The sequence below is a fragment of the Colobus angolensis genome, unplaced genomic scaffold, assembly GCF_000951035.1.
Source record: "Colobus angolensis palliatus isolate OR3802 unplaced genomic scaffold, Cang.pa_1.0 Scaffold309, whole genome shotgun sequence".
Lineage (NCBI taxonomy): Eukaryota > Metazoa > Chordata > Mammalia > Primates > Cercopithecidae > Colobus > Colobus angolensis.
This window is the reverse complement of record NW_012116366.1, coordinates 1,676,645-1,688,891: the sequence shown is the minus strand read 5'-3', so window position 1 is coordinate 1,688,891 and position 12,247 is coordinate 1,676,645. Positions and strand designations below refer to the sequence as shown.

At 37.9% G+C, this 12,247-nt stretch overlaps 1 protein-coding gene across 1 annotated transcript in view; it reads left to right on the top strand.

Moving 5' to 3' along the window:
- PSME4 (proteasome (prosome, macropain) activator subunit 4) overlaps positions 1-12,247 on the top strand; it is a 106,423-nt gene that overhangs the window by 90,563 nt on the left and 3,613 nt on the right. Inside the window, exons 42-44 of the mRNA XM_011950578.1 lie at positions 4,867-4,995; positions 6,130-6,285; positions 10,465-10,627. Coding sequence (XP_011805968.1) covers positions 4,867-4,995; positions 6,130-6,285; positions 10,465-10,627 — 448 coding nt within the window. The remainder of the gene's footprint in view (positions 1-4,866; positions 4,996-6,129; positions 6,286-10,464; positions 10,628-12,247) is intronic.

The following is a 12,247-nucleotide window of genomic DNA, read 5'->3' as shown; positions in this document are numbered from 1 at the left end:
TCTCCTATATAAAGAGTGTGAGTTTAATATCAGTATCCCTCATAGAATTGTTAGAAGGATGAAGTGATATACCTGGAAAGCAGAAAGCACAGTCGTAAAGTACATACTTATATTATTATTTTACTGGTCTTTAACTGAATTTTAATTTGGAACAATTAAGGGCTCAAATGGTGGTGGTCAGGAGGGAGGAGAGGTATTTTATCCTAAGTTTCAAACTTCAAAATGCTCCTCAAAATCCACCACTGTAGTTTTGCATATGTGAAACTTAGAGAAGAATGTACAGATGTTGTGGTACATTGGATACAGTCACCTCACATTGATGGTATTTCTTTAGAAAAACTTTTTTTCAATAATCAGGAGAAAAATATAAGGTAATTCCTTTGCTAACTAAATGAACCGCATTTTCTACTGGTTAACATAGTTTAGTATATAATCTATCTGGTGAAATTTATCTATTGGATTTTAGGATTTTACTCTTTTTAGTAGAACATTTTCACCCATGCTGTACTTGAGAGTATTGTGTCTTAACTTCATTAGAAAAACACATTTTTTCCATAATGGTAGGAGGAGAGACTGCTGATTCAACAGACGAGTGAGTCATCTTAAATTCTGGTGGTAATAGACCTTGCCAGCAAATGAGTATCTTCTTTTTTATACCACAGTTAACTACCCAAACTGTAAATCACCTCATATTTACTATGAGTGTGAATAAAATGACCAGGAAAACAACTCCACCTGTAATGCCTAGAGATGTGAACTGTTGAGTATTTACCATGTGTACCCTGACTTTGTTGGTGTATGTCCTTTTATACCTTTGACTATGAATGTGTCTCTGCTATACCCTACAAATGTGTTTGTGAAATTGTTTTATGAATAACAATTACTTAATTCTGCAAAGTGATTTTGGTTTTTAACTTAGTATATCATGTCCATCTTTTCATATCATTACACAAAATTGCCTCTTTTTATGACTAAATTGTACCATCATTTAAAAATTTAACCAGTTTTCTGTTGATGGAACCTCTGGCTGTTCTTAAGTATCTTGCACATGTGAGCATATTTGTAGGATACTTCCTAGGTATAAAATTGCTGGGCAAAAGAGATGTATCTGCATTTTTTTTTTTTTTTTTTTTAAAGAGATGATAACTCACTATGTTGTCCAGGATGGCCTCAAACTCCTGCCCTCAAGTGATCCTCCCACCTCAGTGTCTTGTGTAGCTGGAACTAGGCTGCTCTCAAACTCCTGGCTTCAAGTGATCCTTGTACCTTGGTCTCCAAAGTGCTGGGATTACAGGCATGAGCCACTCTGCCCTGCCCACGTTCACTACTTTTAAGCTTTTGCACACCTCTTTGTCTCTAAAGAAATACCCTGGCGGGGTGCGGTAACTCACGCCTGTAATCCCAGCACTTTGGGAGGCCGAGGCGGGCGGATCACGAGGTTAGGAGATCGAGACTGTCTTGGCGAACACGCTGAAACCCCGTCTCTACTAAAAATACAAAAAAAATTAGCCGGGCGTGGTGGCGGGCACCTGTAGTCCCAGCTTCTAGGGAGGCTGAGGCAGTAGAATGGCGTGAACCCGGGAGGCGGAGCTTGCAGTGAGCTGAGATTGCGCCACTGCACTCCAGCCTGGGCGACAGAGCGAGACCGCCGTCTCAAAAAAAAAAATACCCTTATACTGCTCATTTTTTATTTTCCAACTTAAGTTACTTTTCTGTGGATGTCCTGCCATTTTGGAGATGTGGTTAAATTACTTCAACCATATTCTTCCTCACCCACACCAAGGCAGGGTTTTGAATCTCCTTGTCAAGTTTATACTTCTGTAATTTTTTTAAACCTTTATAAACACAATTCCTACTGGGATTGAATTAAATTCATAAAGTAATTTTGGTCACATACCAGGGATTAAAAAATAATGTGCTCTGACATCGCACCAATTGATGTTCAATAATTAATGTTCAGTGTTATTTCCTTTTCCTTTTTTTGTCACCCAGGCTGGAGTGCAGTGGCACGATCATAGCTCACTGCAGCCTCAGTCTCCCGGGCTCAAGGGATATTCACTGTTACTCAGTTGGTTAGTGTTTCTGGGCACATTTTCTAAAGAGAGATAGCTTGTACTGACATTTTCAATTCAGATTTGGGATTACTAAGATTTTATTTAACCACTTGCATTTTTATATCTTTTACCTCTCATGTGGAAACTCTTGCTTCCTGTTGACAGTTACTCTAAATTTGATTTTTGTACATGCCACAAAGCATATATTACGCTGTTTTTAAAAGTCACTGCTCTAAGTATGTCTCTGCCAGCCAGATAAACAGTGAGGTTCGCTTATTTCATTTTGCTTTTGCTTGTTTTCTGAAGAGATTTTTAAGGGATTACTTTATAACAATAGGAATGCTTCATATGATAGGATATCTAAGCTACAAGGATGTATTTAACCAGACACTCTCCATATCCAATAGATATTTGAATTATTTCCAGTGTTGTGCTTTTGAAATAGTGCTACAATGTACATCTTTGTGTAGTCATTTCCTATGTTTGCCAGTGTATCTTTGAGATAGGAGGGTAGACACACATTGCCAGTAGAAAGTAAATGAATGTGTGCTTTTGCTAGACGCTGCTCCACACCCTTCTTTATTGGTTATTTCCTCAGAGACTCACTTTTACAGTATGATACTAAACATCCTGATTTTTCCCAGTAGGACAGGTGAAAACATATAACTCAGTATGGTTTTAATTTGCAAAAAGTAATAATTTTTATTCTAAAATACCAAGGATTATATTTAACTGAGGTAAAATATTTAAAACTTGGCATTATGAAATATCTTTGAATACCCGTAACAAAAAAGAACTGAATCATGCCTTCGTTATGACAAAGACTCTCCTTGAGCAAACTTAAGTCAGCCCCTCTGAGCGAGCCCTCCTTCTGACTAGAGCTCATCCTTGGGCGCTGGCTTTGGCCTGTCTGTCTTTGGTCCAGTTTTAGCAAGACTGTCTCTAATTTAGTTTAGAAAGAATCCCCCACCCTTGGTATCTGATCAACCTATTCTGCCTTTTGCAGGAATCCTGTTAAGTTGGTTTAGGAGGAATCCCCCTACCCCTGATGTCTCTGAATAAAGTTTTCCTTTCGATTTTAACAAATGTCAGAATAATTTTTTTTAACAACAGTTTAAAGCTGAGTGTATTAATTCACTATGATAGTTTGTCCAGTGTTTGATAGAAATAATTTCCCTTAGCAAACGTTATTGTTTTTAAGAGACAGGGTATCACTCTGTCACCCAGGCTGGAGTGCAGTGGTGTGATAATAGCTCACTGTAACCTTGAACTCCTGGGCTGAAGCAGTCTTCCCACCTCAGCCTCCCAAGGACTATAGGCATGTGCCACCAAGCCGAGCTAATTTTTTTTTTTTTTTGTAGAGACAGGATCTTGCTATTATCCATGCTGGCCTCATGAGATCCCTCCAACTTAGCACCCCAGAGTCCCTTAGCAAACTTTGTTAAAACTTTCCCCTACTGAATGTGCAAGGGTGTATTTTTAAAATATTTAAAATGAATTTAAGGCATTAAACAGCATACATTCATAATCAAGTATGGTACCAGACAAACCTGATTTCTTCATGAAAACAAATACGGGTACTGGGTACAGTGGCTCATGCCTGTAATCTCAGCACTTCGGGAGGCCAACGCAGGAAGATTGTTCAAGCCCAGGAGTTTGAGACCAAACTGGGCAACACAGTGAGAGTCTGTCTCTACAAAAAAAAAAAATTAGCTGGACACGGTGGTGCGTACCTGTGGTCCTAGCTACCCAGGTGGCTGAGGTGGGAGGATCACCGACCCCAGGAAGTTGAGGCTGCAGTGAGCCACGATTGTGTCGCTACACATCAGCCTGGGCTACAGCGCAAGACCCTGTCTCAAAAAAAAAGAATGACAGCGGCTATAGCCATCAGATTTGTTGGAATTCATAATGATAATCTTTTAAAAATTGTTACTTACTTTTGGAGGACAGACGGGAAATCATTATTCGGAATGAGGGAAAACTTTTGTATATATATAAGTATTCTAGCTAATTATGAAGAAGGAATGACCATTTCGCAAATCTCTCTTTTTGTAATGGATTATCACAGAAAGACAAAACTAAATATCAATGAAATAAATACATAGTGCCACTTACGTTGTGCCCAAAAAAGTAAACTTCAATAAAGTCAGACCTTTACATCTAATAGCCAATTTATAAGACTTCCTGGGGCCAAGGAATACCACTGCAGGGATACAGTCAGGGAAGGCCACAGTGGGGGAAACTACAAAACAACAGACACAGCCTTTTTTCTCAAGGAAAAAAATACAGAGCAAGGGATTTTAAGATAGTAGGGGGAATATATCCATTGAAAGAGATTTATGAAACATACGAAGTAAGTACAATATATGGTCATTATCTTAAACCTGATTTCAGAAAACCAGTTGTAATAACACATGAATGTGGTAATTGGGGAAATCTGAGTACTACTACATGTTTTATATTATAACTGTAATGAAGTTTTATGTGTGATGATGTCCATTACATGATTCGTTTTTGAGAGACCTTTTAGAAATAATATAATAAAATATTTAGGATAAAATAGGGATTTGCTTCAAATAATTTCATTGGGGAATGGGAGTCAGAGCGGAGCAAAAAAAGAAACAAAAGATTATGAGTTTGTCATTATTGAAGAGGTGATTGGCTCATGGGGGTTCATTTTACTATTCTCTATATGTTTGAACTTTTCCATAAAAATTGTTTAAAGTAAAGATCTGTTATCTCTCATGTAGGATGCCTTTGTACTTACTGGCAATTATTTTTCCCTTTTTGTCCTTTTTACATTGTTTTTTAGATTGCCCCAGTGGAAAATGACAATAGCTACGATGAACTGAAAAGAGATGCAAAGTTATGTTTATCGTTAATGTCTCAGGGGTTGCTTTACCCTCATCAAGTGCCTTTGGTACTTCAGGTGCTAAAACAAGTAAGAGTGTTTATACTATTTATGTCATTTGATTAGGATTTTGGTTTACCATTCTAAGAATTTCACAGTCAGCTGCAGTGCACACAGCGCCTGGCTTTTGTTTTGAATTTTCTTTTAGTATAAGAGAAGACATATATATTGACCAAAGAAACAGACCTAGATTCTGTGCCTGGCTCTGCCACCGCCTTCGGTGACTTTGGGCAAGTCACTCAAGCCAAAAATATGCAGAGAGCTAATTCATTATTAAGTGCTTTGGATAAAAAGTGCTTATGAGGAAGGGGGATGGTGGTTCCTTTCTACCAGTTCTCCTTTGTTTTGCTCACTTCTGTTACCTGGTCTATTCTAGAGAGACCTATATTGACTATACATTCTCTGCCTGCATTGTTAGTATACCGTATGGTCAGCTTTTTCCAGACATTACACATGTTATATAGAAGTGGACGTCTTCCCATAGCTTTCATTTTAAATTTGGTAACACACTGGAAAATATTTTCAACAACCTCCAGTGGTATTTCTTTGTAGTAGAATTTAGTAGTTGTTAATCATTTGCTTTCCAGACCATACTGCTGCTACCAAAAGTAAAATAATGTGCCATCCTCAGAGGAGTTAGGAGCCATTAATCATGACTGATTATCTCTTGTGAAATTGACTTTTACCTTTGTATGGGTATTTTTGTTGTTGTTTTTGAGACAGAGTTCGCTCTGCTGCCCAGGCTGAAGTGCAGTGGCACCATGTCTACTCACTGCAACCTCCGCCCTCGAGGTTCATGAGATTCTCTTGTCTCAGCTTCCCAAGTAGCTGGGATTGCAGGTGCCTGCCACCACACTCAGCTAATTTTAGTATTTGTAGTGGAGACAGGGTTTCACCATGTTGGCCAGGCTGATCTCAAACTCCTGACTTCAGGTGATCCACCCACCTCACTCATCCTTCCAAAGTACTGGGATTACAGGCATGAGCCACCGCACCTGGCCTCATTCAACCTTTTATTTATAAGGAAATATGAGATGAGCTTGTCCTAGCTGTAGCTGTGAAAATAGAGTTAAATTAGAATATTACATTGTTTGTATGTAATGTCACTATCTGTCACCTCATGTTCTCGTCAGTACTGCTTTATCGTTTATTTCTCATTCACAGACAGCAAGAAGCAGTTCTTGGCATGCACGATACACAATACTGACCTACCTCCAGACCATGGTATTTTATAACCTCTTTATTTTCCTAAACAATGAAGATGCAGTTAAAGATATCAGGTGGCTGGTTATAAGTCTTTTGGAGGATGAACAACTAGAGGTAAAATTTAAGTTATAGAAAATGGAAATTCAGTCAATTTAAAGAAACCATCATGGTTCCCTTTTTAATAAGTATTTGTGGCCAGGTGCAATTGTTTATATTTATAACCTCAACACTTTGAGAGACTGAGTCAGTGAGATCACTTGATGCCAGGAGTTCAAGACCAGGCTGGACAATGTAGCAAGACTGTCTCTACAAAAAGTACCAAAATTAGCTAGATGTGATGGTGTACGCCTGTGGTCCCAGCTATCCAGATAGTTGAGGTCGGAGCATTGCTTAGCCTGGAGGTTGAGCCTGTGGTGAACTGTGATTGCACCACTGCATTCATCCTGGGCAGCAGAGTGAGACCCTGACTCAAAAAAATTAAATAAAAGTAAATTTAATTTTAACGTCGCCCTATGTGAGTAATTTTGATACCCTAATCATGATTCCTTATAATACAAATGGAAGAAAAATTGGGCACGTTTTCATTCTGTTTTCTTTGCAGTTGGGCAAATAATACTCGTGAACCCAAGTTTTCTTAACCATGAGAAATTGGGGATGATAACTGTAATTGTCCTACTAGTTGTACTGATTTTTAAGGACTTAATGAGAATGTGCACGATGGCAGTTTCAAAGGAAGTAAAAATCTACACATAGACGCTGCTATCCAGTAGACTTAAGATAGGTTTGCTGTCCTTTTTTTGTTTTTCTTTGATAGAGAAATTAAAGATAACTTTGTGGTGAGGTTGCATTAATGTTTTGTACAAAAAGATAATGTATTATCCCATACAGCCTAATGTAAGAAGCATGTTGGCAGTAAATATGGTATGAGATACTACTTTTTAAGTTGGCATTAAGGAAGAAAATATAACTGAATTTTTGGTGAAAATGTTGCTTGTTTTATGGACTTCATAGTTTTTTCTTACAGTAAAGTACTCACAGTATTTTATATACTTATTAGAGTTGAAAATAGATTTTACTCACAGGAAAAGTAGAAATGGAAATTTCTTTACCTTCCTAATGAGCCTATTTATATTTCTTACATTCTGAGAGTGGATTATTTTCTAGTCCCAGTAGTACTCGCAGACTGGTTATAACAACTCTTAACAGGCTTCAATTAAAATATTTACAGCTGTGATTTTGGTTTTTTTTTTTCTAATTTCTTATTGTATTCTTTAAAAACTAACATAAAGGAGTGGAAAGGTTGAAACCTTGTCATTGTCTCCTAACTTTAATTATTATACCACTTGCATTAAAAATGTTTTTAGGAGCTTCTTTTAGAACATTTTTATGGTGGGGTGTTTGTTTGTTTGTTTGTTTTTTGATACTGAGTCTTGCTTTGTTGTCCAGGCTGTAGTGCAGTGGCACAATTACGGCTTGCTGCAACCTCTGCCTCCTGAGCTCAAGTGATCCTCCCACCTCAGCCTCCTGAGTAGCTGGGACAGTGGGCACTCGCCACCACATCGAATTCCTTTGTATTTTTGTAGAGGCAGGGTTTCGCCATATTGCCCAGGCTGGTCTCAAACTCCTGGGCTCAAGCAATCCACCCGCCTTGGCCTTATAAGTTATTTTTATGTTTTCTTCCATATAGAGGTTTAAACATAGCTGTTATGTAAACATAACCATGATGTTCGTGAAAACTATCATTTTTTAAAGCAACATGTAGTATCAAAAAGCAGTAATAATTTGCTAATTTCTATTCGTTGATAGTATGGGGAGAAACAATGTTATCTAAATGAGAACTGTTTAAAGAAACCTTACTGTATTTAAAGGAAAATTATTAGAAATAGAGGAAAAGAGTATGTTTTTAGCTGAGAAGGCTAAATATATTCTTTCCTCACTTTTTAAAGTTAATTAATTATAGACATGTACCCTGGAGTAATATATCTCAGAAATAGACCGTATCACTGGAAAACGGCATAAATCAGTTGGAGGTGTTGGGGATCATTTGTTAGCAATTTAGAGTAAGGGAAAAATTAAAAATTAAAATGTTTCATATTACAGTATATTTTTGTTATAGTAAAGAGACTCACCTTCTCCCCCACTTTTTGGAGACAGAGTTTCACTCTTTTTGCCCAGGCTGGAGTGCCTTGGTGCGATCTCAGCTCACTGCAACCTCCGTCCCCTGTGTTCAAGTGATTCTCCTGCTTTAGCCTCCGGAGTAGGTGGGATTACAGGCACCTGCCACCACAGCCAGCTAATTTTTGTAGTTTTAGTAGAGACAGGGTTTTACAATGTTGGCCAGGCTGGTCTCAAACTCCTGACCTCAGGTGATCCACCCACCTCGGCCTCCCAAAGTACTAGGATACAGGCGTGAGCCACCATGCCCGGCCAACCCCCGCCCCCTTCCGCATTTTAAAAAATAAATTAGGAGAAAGTGGATTTGGATATTACTTATAGGAACATAATAGAAGCAGAAATGACTCTCTAAGCCTTTGAGTTAATAGGTGTCACATCAAAACATGCACAGATCTGACTACTTAGAGTGGTAGTGGTATTGTAATAATGTATACACTTAATGACACTACATGCTATAAGCAATAAAAAGTCACACTTCCCAATGACCAGGAAAATGCAAAGGTGAAACAATGAGGCATTTTTACCTACTCCTAATTTAGTGTTTTCCTCCCCTCACAAAACAAAAATGTGTAGTAATGAAAAGCAGTGTAAGGTATAACAGGTAGTTCACATTTAAGTTTTGTGTCATTATATGTTAGCACTGGCTTTTTTGAAAAGCAACAAATAGCCATAAAATTAACAGTAAAATTGTTTATATCTTTACATTTACTAATCCCAATTTTCATAATCTATTCTAAGAAAATACACTGCAGGCCGGGCACGGAGGCTTACGCCTGTAATCCCAGCACTTTGGGAGGCCAAGGCAGGAGGATTGCTTGAGCCCAGGAGTTGGAGACCAGCCTGGGCAACAAAGTGAGACCCAGTTCTACAAAAACTAAAAACTTAAAAACACAGAGTGAAAATATATACTGTAATATGAAAAGTTACACAAATTACAAATATTTGTAGCATAGTACTGAAAATAAGAAAGCAATCTAGTCAGTAGTTAATTATGAAAATAAATTTTGGAGGCTGGGCGCGGTGGCTCACACCTGTAATCCCAACACTTTGGGAGGCCGAGGTGAGCAGATCACGAGGTCAGGAGATTGAGACCATCCTGGGGAAACCCCGTCTCTACTAAAAATACAAAAAAATAAATTAGCCGTGGTGTCAGGTGCCTGTAGTCCCAGCTGCTCAGGAGGCTGAGGCAGGAGAATGGCGTGAACCCAGGAGGTGGAGCTTTCAGTGAGCCGAGATCACGCCACTGCACTCCAGCCTGGGCGACAGAGCGAGACTCCGTCTTAAAAAAGAAAAAGAAAAGACAAATTATGGCGTATAAGCTTTATAGGAAATAGTGCAACCAGTAAACATTTTAGAATGTATTTCATATGCTAGTGTAACGGACGCAGGAAAGAACGCTGTGTACTCGACAGACTATGATGATAAACTTACGGAAAAGCTTTTGAAGGAATACAACAGGGCAAAACATCTGTTTTTACAATTATCATTATGTATTATGAACATTAAACATAAATGTTTGTGATTTATATGTGAAACGATGCCTTTTTACTGCTTTTTTTCCCCAAAAGTTGAGTTACCATTCCAATTTGAAATGAACTGTGTACACGCTTCATTTAGTATTTGTATAAACTGTGTTTATAATCTGACAGCAGCCTGTGAAATTCATAAGAATTAAACAGGATATAAGTCTCTATGGTGTATGCCAATTACAGAAATTAGGTTGGTCTGTGCTTTGTTACTAACAAAAATACCTAAGGCAGTGGCCTTCAGAGATGTAGTCTGGGAAAACTTGATCTTAATGTCAGGCTCTGGCACTGCTTTTACAGTTATAGCCCTGATGAGAGCTATCAGTAGGGAAGATAATTTATGGAGAAATTTAATTTTTCTAAAAGAGGTAAAAGTTTATGCTCATAACCCTAATATAGTTTTTATCCATTATGAGGCCACAGACTCTGAGAATCTGCTGAAATCTCTATTAAGAAACTGCCAAAGAGCATACACAAAATTTGCATGCAATTTCAGGGAAGGTCTTCACCCCAGTTCCCACACTACCCCCTATCCTCCATTATTCCCTCAGACTTAGAATGTCAGTTCTAATAGAAATAATTATATCTACAGGTTCGAGAAATGGCTGCTACTACATTAAGCGGTCTGCTACAGTGTAACTTCCTTACCATGGACAGTCCTATGCAGATTCATTTTGAGCAACTTTGCAAAACAAAACTACCTAAGAAAAGAAAGCGAGACCCTGGTTCTGTAGGAGATACCATTCCTTCTGCAGGTAACATTGCTGGTAGAAAACACTCATATCCTATTGGGAATTAACGAGGGTTAACCAGGCTTACTCATATTTATTGAATACTTGTATGTATGTGCCCAGGTCTGTGCTAGGTTTTGGGAAAAGTTTTCCCTAGTTTTGAGGAATTTTGCATATAGAAAGCAGGACTTGGGTTGGGAATGTAGAAAAGCTAAAATTGAGGTGAGTACAAAGGAACCTGTAGAACTGCTACCTAATAACTATTGTAATCAGTCTACCCTCCACCCAGAATAGCTTCATAAAAGAGATACTCGGATTAGTTATTTTGGAGGGTCTGAAATACCTGTTTTTGGAATTTAGAACTTAAATGTAGATGTACTGACAGAAAAAACTAAACAAAGCAAGCCTTGTTTTGATTTGGAGATGGGGATTGTTTGGTCCTTCATTAGTCCTTTGGTGAGAGAGTGCAGAGTCATTGCAGAAGCTGCCAATCTAGTTGAATATAGACACAAGTTAAACACGAGAATAAGATCTGACTACTATGTCATGTTTAAAGAGAAATGTAAATGTGATTACAAAGATGCATCTTGCCACATTAACTATAATCCTAATAGAAAATACATGAAAAGATTAATAGTAAGTAGGCATTTTATTGAATTTAGAGGAAGTGCTTAGAATATAAAACTTTTACTGCTGATTAGTGTCTTAATTATGTCATAAAGTTACCTAGTAACAGAATCCAATAAAATATCAATGTACATTCTAGTATCTTTGCTTTTTGGGATATATATATATATATATATATATATATGTTTTATATATAATATATTATAAACATATTTTATAATACATATCTTTTGGAAACAGGATCTTCCACTGTCGCCCAGGCTGGAGTGCAGTGGCATGATCTTGGCCCCCTGAAACCTCCACTTCCTGGGTTCAGGCAATTCTCATGCCTCTGTTAGCTGAGTAGCTAGAATTACAGGCGCGTACTATCACACCGGCTAATTATTTGTGTGTTTAGTAGAGATGGGGCTTCACCATGTTGGTCAGGCTGGTCTTGGACTCCTGACCTCAAGTGATCCACCCACCTGGGCATTCTAGAATACTGGGATTACAGACGTGAGCCACAGCACCGGCCGGAGAACTCTTATTTTTTTAAATGATAAAGTGCCAGAGTATTTTTAGGTCTTTGTTACACCAAATGATATTGTTTACAATTTTGACCAGTCCAAATTCTCTTTTCCTTACCTTCAACTCCGTTTTCCAAGTGTCACATATACACATGTAATATGCTTTAAAACACATGAATACACACACCTTTATTGAGAAACTGGGAATTTGAAACGACTTTAACTTACAGCACTACAGAAAGAATAGAGACCCTTTAGAACACAGACATGCTGCAATTCGCTGTTTTAAGGAATAGACCTTCTTCATACATGATGTGTTAACTAAATGAATCAATGTATTCTGGGTAGGGTCATCACATCCAGAAAAAAGAGAAAGCTGCTAATTTTGATCGGAGATTGTTTTAGAATCAGGGATTGTACTGGCCTAGGTACAATTATGCTGTCATGGATGAACAACTATGGAAGTCTTGAAAAATTCTTTTTTTTTTTTTTTTTTTTTTTTTTTTTTTTG